Source organism: Dioscorea cayenensis, chromosome 12 (assembly GCF_009730915.1).
Source record: "Dioscorea cayenensis subsp. rotundata cultivar TDr96_F1 chromosome 12, TDr96_F1_v2_PseudoChromosome.rev07_lg8_w22 25.fasta, whole genome shotgun sequence".
Taxonomy (NCBI): domain Eukaryota; kingdom Viridiplantae; phylum Streptophyta; class Magnoliopsida; order Dioscoreales; family Dioscoreaceae; genus Dioscorea; species Dioscorea cayenensis.
The window spans coordinates 19,392,274-19,411,791 of record NC_052482.1 but is presented as its reverse complement, the minus strand read 5'-3'; the positions used below and the strand labels follow the sequence as shown (position 1 = coordinate 19,411,791).

The following is a 19,518-nucleotide window of genomic DNA, read 5'->3' as shown; positions in this document are numbered from 1 at the left end:
GGTGAGCTTGCCGGTCATACAGATCTCACTTGACTGTGGGAAGTGAAGTTTTTTCCAGTTTTATTTTTAATAGATGTGATTTATTTATTTTTATTACTATTATTATTATTTTTTTAAATCCTATGGGAAGCGGGTGAGGTTCACATAGCTTGTTGGCATCAAAGCAAGCTTGCCTTGCCAACGAGCCCACCCAAGACTAGCAAGTTCCGGGAGGGTGGGCGTGCATAGGACCAAGCTTGCCAATAAAACAAAAGGCTACGAAAAGAAAAAAAAAATTATAACTTGAAGTATAATTAATTTTTAAAAAAGTCTGTATGCCCACTCTCGTATTGGGTATTGGGTTCCATTCCTATGTGGAGAAAGCCCAATAGTCCAAGCCCACTAAAGGACACTTCAATTAGTGGTTTTCATCAGATTAGGGTACAGAGAAAAGGAGAGAGGTGTGACATTGAGGATCATAAAACGGATCAACATCCACAAAAGAAAGGTACAGATTTCTGGTTCGGATTTAGCAAGGGCAGTGATTTCAAGTTGGTGTTTGGAGGGTCAAAACGGACTCCGATTGAGCTAAAATTTTGTGGGTCCGTTCGGGATGTTAGGGATTGTTTTCAACCAGCCGGTTTGTAGTTTTGCTTCCTCTAACTCCAGATATTAATTTCTAAACAGATGCTGCAGAAAAGGTCTGTTTTCTGCTTTCTTGTCTTTGAAATAGAGCTTGTTTAGCTATTGTTTTGGCTGAGTTGTGTTTTTTTCTTGATTTGTGCTCAACCTTAAAACTTTTTTGTACTCTGAATTTGATCATAGCGGAGCTTGGTTTGGTTAGGTATGACCTGTGGTTTTTCACCCTTGATTTGAGGGTTTTCCACGTAAAAGTTTTGGTGTCTCGTGTGATTGCATTTCTTGTTATGTTGATTTGCTCCTCTTAACTTAGCAAGCTTGGGAATTGTTTGTCAGCTGTATTATTATGGAAATTGTTGTCTAATTCCCATCACCTCGGACCTTTTTTGAGACTTGGACTTCCTAGATCCCATCTTTACATATACAACTCTGACTTTTTGGGACATCCTCTCAAGGGCTATCTTTTGACATTTATGGCTCAAATAAAACAATTGTAATTTTTTTGGGGACAAAGTCGACAAGCAATAAAACAAAGGACAAACGGATATGGAGGTGCATCAGTTACGGTGGTTTGACTTACCTCTTAGGGATAACCACCCGCCATGCAACCCTAGAGGGGAGAACGAGAGGTATTTTTTACACAGAACTCCCATAGGGGACCAAAAAAAGTAAATTGTAATATGAGAGGCTCAAACTTAAAGATCTCTCAATCACAAGTACAGGTAATTACTATTGGGCTAATCCACGGTTCCTAATAATCTTATTTTTAATTTGCATGCTCTTGCCCTCACTTAATTATTTTCAAAATTATTCATATGCTACTTGAGTGGATTTCTGCCATTAGAGACCCAAGCCAACACTTTCCAAGCGACTCCATTCAGAACCTCAGGTGCTCCCTTGCTTTCTTGAGCACCAGATCGGATGACCATATTGACATGACGATCCCATTTTTCTATTCAGGAGTGATTTACTCCCTCTACCAGCTTTGAGGAAAGTCTCGGATACCAAATGGTGGATTTCACTTTCTTAGCTGTTTTATCTTCTTTTTTGTTCTTTTTGTATTTTTGCGTAGATGTTGTTGAGATGTGCTTTACCCCTAATGATTATTTCTTGCCTCTTGTTCGATCGGTTGTCTTGTCTGTTTTTTTTTGTCTTTTTGTTTGATCTTGATTTTATTTATTTTTGTTTTCTCTCTTAATAAATCATTGTTTTATCCACTTTATTTAAAAAAAATTAGTAAGAATTTAAATTCAATTGACTTCCGCATAGTCCAGTATAGTCACATGCAACTCTTCCATCACTTATGAATTATTTTTTATTTTTATATATTATATCATCACTTTCAACCTTGGGTCCTAAAATATAAATTATCCCATAGAATTTAAGTTCATTTTCAAGATTAGCAGGGATGTAAAATTAAATATAGTATGCAAGCTGTTTTCTCTTTCCCTCATGACATACTTGGTGGCCTAATGAGCCCACCAATTACAACTCAAATAAAATAAATGCACCAAAACCAGACAAATGAATCTAATCTAGCAACATGACAAGAACTAGACCTCAAATAAATCATTTAGAATAAATTCCACTCATAATACATCTTCATTAGTCCTTAATGCTGACCCATCCTGACAAATCCGGCCGGCGTCGTATCGGTTCGGCCGGCCTGAAAACACTTCTTTAAGAAATGAAAGTAACAATACGTCCCTCAATAGTCTCCACTTCCATGTTTAGTCCCTCAATTTTTAAAATCAACAAAAAAAAAAATCCTTTTTTTTTTAAACTTATTTTTAGCATTCACAAATGATATCAGTTTGATAAAAAAAAAAGCTATAAACAAAACTGTTTTCCTATACGATTTTTAAAAAATAATAAGACATGAATATAATATTTAAATGACTAGTTTTTTTATATTATTTTTTTTGAGAAATATAAAATAATTCACCATAACAATAGCTGAGCAGTTAAGCTATTTAACTCTCATATAAAAAATTCAAATTTAAATTTTTTTAATACCACATTTCACTGAAAACAACATTTTAATAAAATTATTTTTTAAAAAAATATATTATATTATTAAATTAAAAAAAAAAACTAGTGCCACGGTTGCTCCCTTGTCAAGCAATTGCTTAAGAAACAATCACTGTGAAACAAAATTTTACAACAAAACCACTCATTTAATCACACAGCTTTACAACATAGAATGCTTAAGTTCCTTCTCCCCCATTTAGACATACACATCCAATTCACTCAAAACACTAACAATATTTATTAAAAATCTTAAGCGTGAGAAATATGAATATGTACAAAGTACCAACAACAAAAATGACAGATAAAATAATAATAATAATAATAATAAAAAGCCAAGATTAACCAGCTCAATTATTACAAGGTCACTACTAAGTCCTTTATCTTTATCATTTTGATATAATAACAATATATATATATATATAAAACAATTTTATCTATTAAGGGAAATTGTAAGGGTTACTTGGTACTCTACTTTTATTCTTTAAAAAATATAAGGGCACCCTAAAATGTGACCAAGAAAAGGACAAAGGAGTGATCACCTTCTTCTCTTCCCCATCGTGGTGCGCCGAAAAGGAAAACGAGATAAATAAGCTCCTCTCTGTATCCCCATGGCCTCCTCCTCCTCCTCCTCCTCCTTCTTGTACCCTTCCATCTCCTCCTCTTCTCAGTCCCCCAAACCCTACCATCATCCATCATGGACTCCATTTCTCTCGCTTCCATCCCCTCCTTCTCGTTTCCCTCCGGACGTCATGCCTTTGCGCCCAAAGAAGCGTTTTTTCCGATGATCTCGGCTTCCGAGGTTGGGTTGGAGGTGCGTGGTGTGTCGCTTGATAGAAGGGTTAGGGTTTTGACGACGAGAGCTACTGCTGGGGTTAGTTCTCTTGTGGAGCAGTGGAAGACTGAGGAGGAAAAAGAGAGACCTTTGCGGGTTGGAATCATCTGCGGAGGACCTTCTGCTGAGCGAGGGATCTCGTTGAACTCCGCAAGATCCGTTCTTGATCACATTCAGGTGATGATGCTTCAGAGTTTTTTAGGGTTTCTATCTTTTTGAATTGATTTTTGATGGGATGAATTGATGATTTTCCCTCTATTCTCTTGTTTGAGGATTTTGCAGAAGACTTTAGAAATAATATTAATTTTTTTAAAAAAATTTAGAATAAAAATAAACCAAATAAGGAATGTACCTTTACTTTGTAATTGTATTTTTATTTATTTATGAACATCATTTCCTACAAAAAAAAAAAATGAAATTTAAATAAATATTCTCAAAATGATTTATATTTCGGAATAAATGTAGTACATGGGTACATGATGATATTCATCACTGTTTGATATTTCAGGGAGAGGATTTGCATGTAAGCTGCTATTACATTGACTACGAGCTTAATGCATATGCAATATCACCTGCACAGGTACAAGTGTTGTATTATGATTTTATTTATTTTAAAAATAATTAAAATAAAATAGATAAATCATAAATTTATTAAAAAAAACTGAAAATAACAATTGATATAGTAGTGTTGTAAACAGGTGAATATATCTCCCAGACCCTCGATTTACAAATCGAGGGAGGGATAATTTGTGGAATTATTTATTTATTTATTTATAAATGTAACAAGCACAGTTAATTTTGCGGGATTTCCTAGATCTGGATTTCCTTGTTTTGTTTTTAAAAAAAAATTTACTCATTTTAAATTTTAAATTTTTAATAATTAATTAATATAAGGGAATCATGATTCATGATATATTCTTTTTAGTTAATATAAATATATGAAATATATTTTTTTGTTAATGATATATATTTTTATTTAATATAAATAGGTTTTGAATTTTTAAAAAAATTAATAAATATAGATTTCTTTTCTAAATCCATGGGATTCACTTTTTAATCTCACCTCACATTCCCTAATTGAAGTTTTATTTTAATCAATCAATTTTCTGCTAATGATTTGAAAAACATTATTTAGAAAATATAAATATAAAATATAAATAATACAAAGCTAGGAGTTAATTATTTATTTATTTTTAACTTTGGTAATGTTCATTTAATCATTAGTATTTTAATAATTAAATAAACATATGAGTTTTCTTTTCTTTATATTTGAGTATTTATAACATAAGATATTATAATATATAATATAAATATATTTATATGATATTTAAATTATATATATATATCATGACAGGGATGGAGACTAGAAATACCCTTCTCACTTTTTCTGATGGGGAATTATATCCCCACCCCTGACCCAATTCCTGTTGCCCAAAATATCGTCAGTTCTAACTTTGTTAGGACGGAGCCCTATTGGATTTGAGGCAAATTGATAATCATGTTGAGTGACCGAGAATTTAATTTAAAAATTGTGGCTTCATCGGGCATGCTTTTTGTTCATGTTGAACTTGAGAATGATATATTGACAGTAATGTCCATCGATTTATTGATAAAAAAAATTATATACCGATTTATTGACGTATATAGAAAAAAATTATACACGAGAAGGTGATAGGCTTTAGAGGGGTTATTTATTTATTCATTTGCGGGTTATGGCCTCTATTATGACTCAAATTTCACCTTTTCACAATTAACCGTTATGGTAGCTTTACTAATATTCAATTATTAACTTTTTCCAGCTTTTTTTTATAACGCCTTTTTTTTAACCTATATGCTAAGTTATGCTACCTTGTTTTTGCAGTTATATTCTAATACTCCTGCAGATTTTGATTTCAAATTAGAGAGGTTTGATTTTATATTAAGAAACAGCAGAAGTTATTCTTTTTCTTTTCTGTTGATAGATTTGGCATTTGAATTATCCTAATTAACTTTTTTTCAGCCTTGCACAAGGCTTTCTTTCTTTGTCTGAATTTGCAGAGCATCTTGCTGTCTCTGTGGATATAGTATTCCCTGTTATCCATGGCCGTTTTGGCGAGGATGGTGGCATTCAGGTTTGTTTAATATCCAAATTAGAACTTGGGCATATCAGTGTACATGTAGGCCGTATGATATCCGGGAATGCTACCGTCTAATATGCTTCTCTGTTGGCTAGTTTAGGAGTTGCTTGAGAAAGCAAATGTCCCATTTGTAGGAACCCCTTCAAATGAATGTCGTCAAGCTTTTGACAAGGTAATCCATGTCAAAGAGCTACCAGAAAATAAAGGGGTATTTTCATTTGCATGAAAAGGATTGTTAAAGTTCCATCAATCATGCTTATACATGTACATGCCTCTCTCATTCTATTCTCAGTATAATGCTTCTGTGGAGCTCAACAAACAAGGTTTTCTCACTGTACCCAGCTTTCTAGTACAGGTACGGTTTTAAAACATTTATTTGAATTTTCTTTCTATGAGCTAATTATAATTGTAGCATGATCATTATTATGAATCGATATTGCTCGATAAGCCTGTTGTCGATGTGGCATGCAAACTAAGTCTTGCCCTTCATGTGACTTGCAAACAAAATCTTGTCCTCCATATGGTCATATAATTTGGCTTCTAAACTAGTGTGAAAGTGCATTTTGCTTCTATCTTGGATCAATTTGTTTTGCTCGCATACATTTAATTATCCAATCAATAGTCAAAAGAAAGGCTACCTATTTTTTCGAAGTTTAACTTACAAGGTGTAAGTAAGCCCTTTAAAATAAAAATGGCTGAAGCATAGATCATTAAATGGAAAATAAGAGAAAGCCCTTTGATGACTTGGTATTGTATAGGCTAGTTTTGGTGGGCATATTGTGGAGTAGAATTCACTCAATCTTTCATGCAATCTTTTATGCAAACACTCACACAAACACACACAAGCCAAAGAGAAAGGAGACTTATGAAATTGGTAACCAGATTTGGCACAACACTTGCCTACGTCTAGGGGGTCAAGCTCTGAGATAAAATTCCACTAAAATAGGGCAATAAATATAAGTACAACTTTCACACTCATTCTCACAAAGATAAACAGAAACCCTCTCTAGATTGTCCGATACCCACCCACTCTCACTCACACTTGAGTCTCTCCGGTGGTTTATCACTTCATTCTAAATCTCAAAGTAGGGTGTCTTTTAAGGACACCTCCAATATAAATTTTATCGCCCATTGTTGATTCACTGGCCAAAGATAGATTGTACCTTCATATGACCTTGTCTTGCCATCAATCTTTGCCACACCATTTTCAGTTGCCACATCATCATCATGTGTCAAATGATGTCAACATGGAGCTTCAGCTCTAACAGTATAGATTATTAAATGGAAAATAAATGGAAGATAGGGTTTGTCGTCTGATGACTTGATGTTTGAATTTTGAACTTTTTTGTCTCGACATTGCCCTTGTCTTATGTGTACTGGAAAAATTATTGTTGCTGAAGGTTTGTGTGTTTTTAACAAGATATGTTATCTTTATCATTAAATGCATGGTAATTTTTCATCACCACGCGCCCTTCTGTTTTAGAATTGCTTGAAAGTTATGTGCCTAGCTCCCTTGCTCAAACCAAGTTATGCAGATTGAAATTGTTCAGTTGCAAAAAGGCTGGCTAGCATCGTTTCATACATTATTATTTTCCTTTGGCATTAACTCTAAACAAGTCAATTTGAAATTTTAGGGAGACAAACCAGACAAATCTGCTTTGGCAAACTGGTTCAGAAACAATCATTTGGATGAGTCCACCGGGAAAGTTGTGGTATGACAACTTTATCTTTAAATCTTGTGTGATGAATGATGATTATTTGATATATTTAACCAATCTGGGTGCCTTCTTTTTCTCAGGTCAAGCCTGCAAGGGCTGGATCAAGCATTGGTGTTGCAGTTGCTTATGGTGTTGATGATTCTCTGGAGAAAGCTGTTAATATTGTCGCTGAGGTGCTGACTCTTTTTTTCATACTTATTGCAGGAGGAAGCAAACTAATCCCTTTGACCTGATGCCTTTTAATGGACATCAGGGTATTGATGACAAAGTTCTCATTGAGATTTTCCTAGAAGGTGGTAGGGAATTTACTGCTATTGTTATTGATGCTGGGACAGGAATAAATTCTCATCCCATTGTTCTCCTTCCAACTGAGGTGAGCGCTTATTATTTTTACTAGTCTTGGGTTCATCAAACTTTCTGGCTGCTGGAATTATGCTCCGCTGCCAATGGTGAGTCGGTGACTGATTGAGTTTTCATAGATTTGAGGTATATTGGGCATATCTACATGAATGCTTTTTATGTCTGTCACCTAACTGGTTGATGCTATTGTCTTAACTGGATTTCTACATTTAAGTGCTAAATTAGCCTCGACTTACTGTGAGCATTGTTTAGTTTCTCCTATTAGTTCCGACTTGGGTTTGAGATTAGGAAAAATTTATTAGGAAAGGTGATTATCATAGTTTTATTTTGAAGCATTTAATTTTTTAGTGATCAATTTTCTTCAATCAATGCCAGGTGGAGCTCAGTTCCTCTAACAACAATGAGGCTATAGAGGATACAATATTTAATTACCGGAGGAAGTATCTTCCAACTCAGCAGGTATGTTGACAGGCAGATTCTTTTGCTTTTCTAGAGCAACTTTATTAAATATTTTTGAAAGAACCAGATATGATCTCTGCAAGTATTTTTGTTGGTCATTACCATGGTTTATGTCAATGAATAACTGGGGCCTTTTAAACTGTGGCATATGTTTTCTGTTCTGTCACTAATGTATCTTTCAATTTTTGTACACAGGTTGCTTACCACACTCCCCCACGTTTTCCTGTAAATGTAATTGAATGTATAAGAGAAGGAGCAGCACTGCTATTCCAGCGGCTACATCTATGTGACTTTGCTCGAATTGATGGTTGGTTTTTACCTTTGCCAAATAATTTGCTAGCATCTGCCGAAAATGATAGTAAATTTGGAAATACTGAATCTGGCACGATTGTATTTACTGACATCAATTTGGTGAGAAAAAATTTACCATTTTGATAGTTAAAATTTCAATCTTCTCTTATGTTCAATTTGACTCTGTACTTACTAGTTTTTGTGCACGTTGTGCCCTATTTTTGGCGTTGGTTCATGTTAGATAAGCGGGATGGAGCAAACTAGCTTTTTGTTTCAACAGGCTTCGAAGGTACTTATTCATCTTATAGTTATGAATATTTACATCGTGAAACTAATGAAACAGTGGAATTCCTCAGCGAATGACATTTTGCATTTTGCGCTTTTGATAGGTTGGATTTTCTCATTCAAACATTCTCCGAACCATCATCCAGCGTGCTTGTTTGCGGTTTCCTTCTCTTAGGCCTTGCAGTAATGCATGGAATAAATTGTCTAGAAGAATGAAGTCTTCTCAACATGCTAAGGTTACTCCCAAAATTGAGCATACTAAGAAGGTGTTCGTGATATTTGGAGGTGAAACTTCAGAACGTCAAGTATCTCTTATGAGTGGAACCAATGTCTGGCTTAACCTGCAAGGTTTTGATGATGTAAGTACCAGCTTACTTTACTGAAGCCAGTTATTATTATTTTCTTAATCAATTTTCAGTTTCATGTCTTTTATTTTGAGTATAACATCTCTCATTTCGTTAATACACTGCGATATGTTCAATTTTTAGACTGATTTAACATCAAACCCATGTGAAAATGTATTCAGTTGTTTTTAGCATTTTATATGACCTTTTCCCTTCCCATCAGTTTTTTGATGATTAAAGGGTTTTCTGTTTGTGATGTGATTCATTCAATCAGTGTGTGATACTGTAGATCGCTGCAGCTCTTCTCTCCTATAATTCTAGAGTTACCTGTAAAGCAACAAAAATCTCTACTACCCATAGAACTATGTGGAAGATAGAACTGGTTTGAATGTAGACATTCATCCTTGAAGATCAATATTAACGTGACATTTGTAATCATTTCCTATAACTTTATCCTTGGAGTGCATCATGTTTCATAATCTTGCCAAGCAAGAGAACCAACACTTATGCCTGAAATCTTTCAATGTTATCATATTTAATTTATAATTCTTATAGTCAAAACCAACATCAACTGATTAAAGTTCATTCCACAGTCTTCGCATTTCTACCGCCAACTTCACTTGGAAATTGAGTAAATGATAATAAACACTTATCCCTGACTTCGTAACCAAAAAAAAACTACTTAAAAGGTAGACACTTCATGCATGCTCCTGCTTCACAAATATTTCAAGTCACCTTCCTCCTGATCATAACCTTGTTCATGCTGCTTCCATAACTTAGATTCCAGTGCTAGTCTAGATTTTAGAGTGTATTGCTGTAGAAGATGTGCTAATTTAGACCTATTTTTGGATTGCAACCTATCATTGAGATAGAATACTGCAATATTTGCACCTTAAATTTCTGTTCACAATTGGATAATTTTTGCTCATTAACTATGGCTTTTAATTTTTGCATTTCCAATGGCAGATTTGTATATATTTTCTCTTGTAATGCTTATCCTAATCATTCATTTTTCATAATATTATTTTGACATTGATTGGGTTATCTTCCTATTTAGCATCTCTGTGTTGTAACCAAAATTTTTGTCTTCAATTTGGTGGTCTCAGCTTGATGTACATCCCTGTTTGCTAGCTCCAGCAAATGGATATTCATCTACTAAGCAGGATACAGACAATATAGCAAATTCTAGAATTGTTTGGACTTTACCGTAAGTGTTGCATTTTTCCCATAATTTCATGAAATATGTCATGTAATGTTATTGCCCCGCTAGATTATTACTTTGTTCATGCTGACACATTGTTCATGGTTTCACTATTCATGAAAATTTTGATCTGTGACATTGGACTTCCTTGGACCTTATGTGCATTGGTAACATCAATGCTCTCATTCTTTGCTTTTCAGTCATTTTTTTTAATTGATGTATGTCATATTAGAATCAAAATGAGAGAATGTTGTAGTATTTTTCGTATGCTTTCCTGATCATAGAAGATCTGCATGAAAATTTTGTGTACCTACAATGTTGAAGGCAATATTTGATCATATAGCTATCTGCTTGGTAGCATAACTTTCTCCATCAACTTATTATTTCTTTTTCTGAATTTCATTATGAGTGATGCTTATTCTTTTGCTGCCAACAGTTATTCCCTCGTCTTACGGCACACTACAGAGGAAGTTTTTGATGCATGTGTAGAGGCAATTGAACCAGCAAGGGCTGCTTTAACGTCTTGTTTACGTGATGCAGTGATGACTGAACTCTCAGAGGCTCTAAACCAACATGCTTGGTTTACTGGATTTGATATAATTGATGAACCACCTGTTAAATATTCATTGGAACAGTGGATCAAGCTGGCGAAGGAAGCTCAAGCAACAGTCTTCATTGCAGGTTATCCTTCTGAACCATAAAAATTTGATAATGATATTTGAATTTATTCTTGTGACAAAATCTAATTGAAATACAGGCAGTCAAGTTTTGTCAGACACATTTTATATGTATCACCAGTTTAGTGCCCCTAAAAAATACAGAAGATTGTGAATATGTGAAGAGTGGAGCAGATATTATCATATAGTTATCACTATATATTGATGAACGTATTTTTAACACAAGGTAGTCAAAGTAAAAAAATCCAAATTGGTTTCAGCAGGCCACCAAATCTGATTCCAAATTCTTTATAGTCCCACCTCCAACCAGCAGTTGAAAAATTATTATCATAAGAAACGTCATCATATTGCTGTAATATGGTTCTTGAAGCAACTCTATTCTTACCTGTGAACATCAATTGCAACTTTACAGTGCATGGCGGAATTGGTGAGGATGGCACTCTTCAGTCTTTGTTAGAGGCTGCTGGAGTCCCTTACACAGGTCAAGCTTTATGAAAGATGCTCATTTCCCAATAGCCATCGTTTTTACATAGTTTAGAGTTATATTACTGTCTAATGATGCAGGTCCTGGTACTATGGCTTCTAAGACTTGTATGGATAAAGTGTCTACATCTCTATCCCTTAGTCATGTACGGTAACAAGGAATTCGATGTTCACTATTACGTATTATTTATCATGGTGTCATGTGATTTTTTTTCCTTTGCTTTGCCATATGGTATGTCAAAGAACTTAGTAGAGATGGTTGGTTAAAGTTATTATGTGCCATCATGTTTCATCATGGATATTTATAATAATCACACCATTTATTATTACCTGCATAAGCCAACTCTTACCATACCCACCAAATAAATCTTTAGCAAATTAAAAGCATTTAATGTTATGAAGAGATCTTATAATGCACTGTGTGGCGTGATCATAAAATAGTCTGTTTAATTGATGCAAGATGTTACCCTATCAACATATTGCACGCTTGGTCTTAACTGATTTGTCTGCAAACACCCTTCCCTGTTGCTAGTTTACTAAATCCTTCAATCATTGTTAATCATGGTTAATATAATGTTTTTGTTACTGTTGATTCAGCTTACTGGTATGGGGGTGCTTACTATACCTAAGGATGTTCGAAGCACAGAGGAACTACTGAGTTCTCCTATACCTGATATTTGGCGTGATTTGACCACAAAGCTTCATTCTGAAACATTGTGTGTGAAACCTGCTCGTGATGGATGCTCAACTGGAGTTGCTAGGTTACGGTAAGTGAAATGTTTTAATCAGTGTCCCTTCCTGTTTATGGTTGTGCAGGTGTGATATGAGACCTGCAAATTAGTCTTAAGCCTCTCAGGCTTCTATGTCCATGCTGATGTTATAGCTGTCCTTTCTTCACAGCTCAGATGAAGATTTAAAGGTTTATACCAAGGCAATCCGTGATTTTCTTCCTCGGCTTCCAGCTAATAGTTTGTCAAAGGTACAATCAAATTCTTATTTTAGGGATTTTTTTTTTTACAAAATAGTTAAATATGCAAAGGTAAATCCAGGCAACTTGGATGTTTTCATTAGCTATTCATATAATTAGGTATGTTTGTTGATCTGTGCACCTTCTGTAATTCAAATATAGTGCTGGATTTTTGTTTACACTAGAAATAGCGATAACATTTGAACATGCAGACAACTGGTTGACCTTCTGATGAAATGAGCACCTTATATAAGAATACTCTTGCTTTTCATCAATTGGAGAGTGGTTGCAGTAGAATAACAAACAAAAAGTTGGCTCAACTGTTCTCTCGTATTGAGGAGCAAAATCCTTTTTTTTTGTTTTTTTTTGTATGATGATTCTTTTTTTTTTAAATAGTACATTGTGAAAATTGTGGAAAGCTTAAACATACACGGGAAAATCAGTCTTTCCGGCCTGTCAGTTTCTGGTCTTTTCTCTTTCTCATGAGTAATAAAGCATTCTTCAACTCCAAGCCAAGTTAACTTCTGTTTTATGTTTACTTCTCAGGCACATGGGGTCATTGAGATGCCATACCCTCCTCCACAATCTTTAATTTTTGAACCTTTTATTGAGACTGACGAGATTATTGTTTCATCCAAATCAGTGGATGACACTGCTCGCCGACTCATGTGGGAAGGACACAGTGAATGGGTTGAAGTGACTGTTGGTGTGGTGGGTAAACATGGACAAATGCATTCTCTGAGTCCTAGTATTACTGTTAAAGAATCTGGCGACATTTTATCCCTGGAGGAGAAATTTCAAGGTATAATTTTTCTGTTGTTGGTACTAGCTCCTGCAAGAAAATTCTACTTGAAAATTCATTTCTTGTGATTTACATGCGAATGATTTAACTTATTAAGTGTGGCTTTTGCATAGTAAATAAATAAAATATCAATTTGCTCTCTGATCTCCTGGTTTATCATCTTGTCTTACTACCCTAGTTTAGGTTTGTCATTGGTGCTTCCAATTTTCTGTATGCAGATTAATTTCCTGAATGTTAAATATTCCGTATTCATAGTTTGGATTCTTATCATACAGGTGGTACTGGCATCAACCTGACTCCACCGCCGCTGTCAATTATGAGGTTTGTTTCTGAAGCCATTACTTTATAATGATCCATCTTTGCATGCTTAGTTAGCTAAATTACGTTCTTGAGTACACTCTTCTTTTCTTCCTTCATTCAGTGAAAATGCTTTGCGAAAATGCAAACAGCGGATTGAACTTATAGCAAATACCCTGGAATTGGAAGGTTTTTCACGCATTGATGCATTTGTAAACGTGCACTCTGGCGAGGTGAACTGACTTCTTCAATCTCCTAATTTATTTTGCGGAGTGCATTACTAGTTGAGGAAAGAAAAAGACTTCTCTGCAGAACAATCAAGTAGCTAGTTACTCAATACATTTACTGAGTTGTTATATGACTATTTGCAGGTGTTGGTGATCGAAGTCAACACCGTACCAGGGATGACGCCGTCAACCGTCTTAATTCATCAGGTAAACAACAATTTTTACTATGGCACTGCAACTTTATTAAAAAAAAAAATCCCTCTGCTTGATTTTTTCCTATTTATCATCATCTCAGGCACTTGCAGAAGAACCAGCAATGTATCCACAACAATTTTTCCGAACATTACTCGACTTGTCTTCGCAGAGATCCAATTAAAGCCCGAAACGAAGAAAAATGGCGCAAGTGCAAGTTAAGCAAGTTTAAGTCCATGCCATCAGAAAACAGAAAGCCTCAATATTTATGTTATGAAGTTTGTTTAGTGTTGTATCTTAGTAATCAGGTATCAATAAGTAAGGATTTCTGTTTAATTATTATCTATGGTCAACTTGTATGTTCAGCACTCAAATAATAAGTTCCCAAGAAATGAAGATCTTCTTCATTCAATAATTGAGATCCGGCACTATTTTAAATGTGTATGTAATGGATCTTATGCAACATGCTTGGAAAGCATATTGAAAAGGTTTTCCACCACTTCCTCTGCTTTGGGAAAGCATTGTACTGAAAGATGAAACAGGATTTTGACAAGAATCCCATCTTTTTGGGGAGTTGTTCTATGTCTAAATCCAAAGTAAAGTTATTCCTCATTGGATTGAAAGAAAAGGAGAAGATTGATAATTTTTTACTATTTATTATTGTTTTTATGCATTCCAACTTTGTAAGTGATAGCTTTGCCTTCCTTTTTTTTAAAAAAAAATTATTATTTTGTATATCTTAACTATATCAATATTTTTTTTATATTGGTTTATGTGACGTTTGACGAGTTAATAAATCTCTAAGGGATCAATAAATCACTGTTATTGATGTACTTTTATATCTATCTATTTTTTGACAAATTTATAAATCGTGATAACGTTTGTTGTTTGTTATAAAAAAAAAATTTATTTTTAAAGTTTGATTGTTATTTTGTATAAGTTGGTTATCTATAAATTGTTAAAAATTTTTATATATGTATATATTTATATTTGATCAAGATTCATATTCATTATTTTTTGACAAAAATTTAAACGTTAACTATCAACTAATTAATATGGAGTCCTCATCCTTTTTTTGGGACCAGCGATGGTGGACTTGATAGAGCAATGCAGTGCTTAATAAAGCAATGTTAAAGAAAAAAATTCAATAATCAATTCTAAATAGATGAAACTAAAAGTCTGATGTTGCATGTGTGTGTATATATATATATATATATTTTTTTAATTTTATAAGAACAATTATTGTGTATAAAATAAAAGAGAATTATAAAAACATGATGTACGCGCTTTTGTCATTTGGAAGCTTCGATTCGAGAGATGAATATTATTTATTTATTTATTTATTTAAGTGAATTAAGAGAAATAGATAAGAAATAGCCACGAAGGTGATGATGGACAACCAAACCTACCATTATTAACTCCCATTCAATATTTTCCAAGTCAAACATTAAGTTATGGTCCCACTCAACCATGTGAACATTTAGTCAATTTTCTTTATAACCGCGGACCCCACTTTACTTGGAAATTAACTCAATGTGTGAGCCCTTTTACTTAGAAATTTAACCAATTCTTTTCCAAATATTCTTTTGCTTTTTCATTTACGTTATTGTCCCGCGTTTTAAGTAGCATAGCTACACATGGTTGGTTGTTAAGTCAACTTAAATCTTTTTCTTTTTTTATTATTTAATTATTTTTTAATTATAGAAAGCTTAATTCATTTAAAATCAAATTAAAAATAATAATAATAATAATAATAAACAGTACTGTTGCTTGTTACAATGAATTATAAATGATCAAATTCAGTAATACTGTTATAATACCATGCTAAATACTGTATAAAATAATGACATGCCTTTAAAATTGGAAAGCTGAAAACAACTGCTTTAGTTGTCTTGGCTTTAATTCATTTGAGTTTGCTGTTAAAAAGAAATTTAATGATTTTTTTAAATCCATTCATTTGGATCATTGAATGTATATATTTTAATATCTTGCAATATAAAAATACACATTAGTTGTATAATTATATATATATTTATATATATATATATATATACTTGGTCAGCCTTGGGTGGCTAGACAGTGTCAACATATTATTAAAAAAACCAACAAGAAAAAAATACTTCATTCACATTTTGTTGTTCTTGTTTTCTACATGTTTTGATACAAAGAAAACAAAGTTTTTGTTCTTTGTGGTTTTGAATCATTTCATGCTTGGCTATAAACTCTGTTCTTTTGATCAGGTACTACTTTTAATCTTAGTTTAGTTTGTAACCATCTTCATGTGCTTGTTTATATTTCAGTTATGTGTTTTAGAGATTTCTGTTGTGCATGTTGTGTGAGATCTGTTCAATAGTTTTAATCTTGTGTTTCTGTGTTTCTTGAAGAAGTTATGAGTATTTATTTGTTGCTGTTTCATTGGATTTTTGTTTATTTATATCATCAATATGGATTCTGAAATTTGAGTTCTTGCAGTGCTTCAATGGTTGTGCAAACCCTTGAGAGGAATTCAAGTTTGTAAATGGAATTAAATGGTTATGGATCATTCAAAAATGAAATTCAAGAAGAAATGGAAATAGATTCAATAACAAGTACTGTTATTGGAAAGAAGCTTGGAGATTTCATTCCAATTTACATTCCAGCAGTTGAGAAAAGAGTTCTCAATCAAAACCCCCATGAAAGAAGGTTTCTTGATTTTCTAAAAGCTCGTCCATCAAGAGACTGGTTTCTCAAATCCAACTTTTTTCGAAAAAATGCAAGCATAGAAGATGCTCAAACTCAAACTTCAACTGACCGACGACGACGTTTCCGTGTGCCATTTGTCCGAAGAATCAACTGGAAGGCATTGATAAACAGCTTCAAAAACTGGATAAAAAATCCTGCTCATATAGCATTCTTGATTTGGTTAGCCTTCGTCGTCGGAGGCCTAATCCTCCTCGCTCTCGTCATGCTTGGATTACTAAACGAAGAGATACCGAGTAGTTCTAGACGAAAGAAATGGATAGAAATCATAAACCAAATACTCAATGCTCTGTTTATGATGTTATGTTTGTATCAACATCCAAATATTGCTCATCATTTTGTGCTTGCTGTGAGATGGAAATTTAGAAGATAGAGTGGAACTTCGAAAAGTTTATTGCAAAGATGGTGCATTAAGGTCTCATGAGAGAGCACACATGCTGTTTGTCATAATGCTCTTGCACATCACCTGTGTGTCTCAATATGTTCTATGTGGTCTCTACTGGGGGATCTCAATGAAAGTAAGGCCAGATTGGGCAGTGAATGTATGCATTGGTGTAGGCATAGCGGCGCCGATCATTGCCGGAGTGTACTCTATCAAGAGCCCTTTAGGCAAGCGATACGAGACCGAAAGCGATGAGGAATCACGACGACAAGTAGCACTGACTAATGCCATACCAAATGAAGATCAATTGAACAAATACAATGGAAGAGTAGTAGTAACAAGTCCAGAATGGATTGGAGGACTGTTTGATTGCTGTGACGACAGGCCAGTAGCATGTCTATCTTTATTCTGTGTATGCTGTGTCTTCGGATGGAACATGGAAAGACTTGGATTCGGCAACATGTATGTTCATATATTCACATTCATTCTGCTCTGCATTGGACCATTCTTGGTGTTCAGCGCATCGGCATTAAATATCAATGACGATACGATACGGTATGTCGTTGGGATCTTCGGCATTATGCTATGTTTCTTTGGTATGTTGTATGGGGGATTCTGGAGGATTCAAATGAGGAAAAGATTCAAACTTCCTGGGAAATTTTTCTGCTTTGGATATCCATCAGTGACTGATTGCTTTCAATGGTTTTTCTGTTGGTCATGTTCTTTGGCTCAAGAAGTGAGAACAGGAAATTTCTATGACATTGAAGATAGTAGTTTTTATAGAAGTGTTGCAAAAGATGAAGATGAAAGACAAATAATGGTTCCATTGAATAGAGAAGGAGGATCAACACCAGTGTTTGTGATTAATGCTATGTTTGATTATTCAACTAGAAGTAAATCTTTTCCTCCAAGTAGAAGTTCAGAAATGGTTGTCCAAAAAAAGGTTCCTGTTTTATTGGAGAGAGTTTCAACTTTTGGACCTATTCATTCAATGAGACCACCTCTTCCTCCTTTGATTCAGCTTGAGGACTAGCATCAGTATTGAATTTTTGATTTTTGAGTAGAAGAATGGATGAATTATGATTTAAATAAGGAAAAAACAAATAGTAGGAAGTTTGATGTTGGTGTTGTGTATCATTGAGTGTATTGTAATTTTGTTTGTTGTTTATAAGATGATGATGATGATGATAGAGTGCAAGTCGATGTTATTCATGATCGTGCATTGTTATGATCTAATATAAACCAAAAAAAAAACATTTGTAGTCACAACATGCTTTTTTTTTAAGTTTATTTTATTTATTTATTTTGAATAAAATTAGATCATTTATACTTTTATAAAGAAAAAAGAACTAAAATAAATAAATTTGTCCATGTTTGCTTTCATCTGCTTTTCAAAATTTTAATATACTTATATGGAGTTATTTATTATTTATTTATTTATTTATTTTTACAAAGGTGACAAAAGCAATAAGTGCTATCAAAGGGACCAGGCAGGTACGAACAACCTTCTAGGGATAAATCGTTTTGTTATACAGCTCTGGAAGGGAAGAAATACTGTTACTCCTACAAGAGATCTAAACAGTACTGAGCCTTAATATATAATGTGTGAAAATGATAAACAATATAGCTGGATCAATATTTCAAACCCCTGCTATTATTTTACACACTTTATGATGAGTTAGCACTGGATTACCAGAGATATTTTTCTTACTTTAAACATTTATAATTAAACAAATATGTGTTTGTTTTATAAAGGAGTCAAATGGATCATGCCGGCCGGCATGGTATGGGCTTCCAACAGGCCTAGAATGTTTCATGCCTGGGCCCGCCTCCAAACTGTGGTTGACTTTCACAGCCCATTTGATTTTAAAATATTATTTGAAAATCTAAAAAAATTCCAAAAAAATTACAAGAAAAATAAAACTGAACAATGAATAAGTAAATTTGTGAAAAATTATTATAAATATATTAATATAATCATGTACATAAAATTAGTGTCAGTTTAGTATAAATATAAATCTTAACATATAAAATATATCAACATTTTAGAAATATATATAATAATTATTTTTAAAATACTATTTAAAAATCTTTAAAACCCCAAAAGTTCCCCCAATAAATCAGAATAATGAATAAGTAAATTGTTGGAAGAATTTTTTAAAAATATTTTAAAATAATCATACACGGAAAACTAATGCCATATTATTATTATTATTATTATTATTTACATTATTATTTACTTTATGAGTTATAATGAAAGTATTACCTACTCTTTGGATTATTTTCAAGGCAGGACCTAGGCTAGTGGAAGTTGGGAAAATTAGGAACCGGCCTTATGTCATATGGTGGGCCAAGCTTTGCCCGCCACTTATTATTATTATTATTATTATTATTATTATTATTATTATTATTATTATTGGATTGTATTCAAAGGGAAGCAATATCACTTTAAAAAAAATGAAAAATAAAATAAAATAAAATCACCATAAATGATAT

The 19,518-nt window shown here is 33.5% G+C and overlaps 3 protein-coding genes across 3 annotated transcripts; all 3 read left to right on the top strand.

Moving 5' to 3' along the window:
• The first annotated feature begins 3,175 nt into the window (after window positions 1-3,175).
• LOC120273534 lies at window positions 3,176-14,316 on the top strand. The gene is made up of 24 exons (XM_039280164.1): window positions 3,176-3,658; window positions 3,990-4,061; window positions 5,343-5,386; window positions 5,481-5,592; window positions 5,699-5,770; window positions 5,891-5,953; window positions 7,233-7,310; window positions 7,397-7,489; window positions 7,570-7,689; window positions 8,052-8,135; window positions 8,331-8,546; window positions 8,668-8,715; window positions 8,816-9,070; window positions 10,162-10,262; window positions 10,693-10,937; window positions 11,346-11,414; window positions 11,498-11,562; window positions 12,014-12,183; window positions 12,317-12,395; window positions 12,930-13,185; window positions 13,461-13,506; window positions 13,607-13,715; window positions 13,854-13,916; window positions 14,005-14,316. Exons 1-24 carry the CDS (start codon window positions 3,344-3,346, stop codon window positions 14,083-14,085), a joined length of 2,856 nt encoding a protein of 951 aa, XP_039136098.1. The 5' UTR covers window positions 3,176-3,343; the 3' UTR covers window positions 14,086-14,316.
• A 1,673-nt stretch (window positions 14,317-15,989) lies between these two features.
• On the top strand, window positions 15,990-18,074 carry LOC120272979. The gene is made up of 2 exons (XM_039279624.1): window positions 15,990-16,141; window positions 16,374-18,074. The coding sequence occupies exon 2, from the start codon at window positions 17,075-17,077 to the stop codon at window positions 18,053-18,055; it is 981 nt and encodes a 326-aa protein (XP_039135558.1). The 5' UTR covers window positions 15,990-16,141; window positions 16,374-17,074; the 3' UTR covers window positions 18,056-18,074.
• Window positions 16,420-17,013, top strand: LOC120273273. Its single transcript, XM_039279901.1, has one exon. It carries the CDS (start codon window positions 16,420-16,422, stop codon window positions 17,011-17,013), a length of 594 nt encoding a protein of 197 aa, XP_039135835.1.
• Window positions 18,075-19,518: the final 1,444 nt, after the last annotated feature.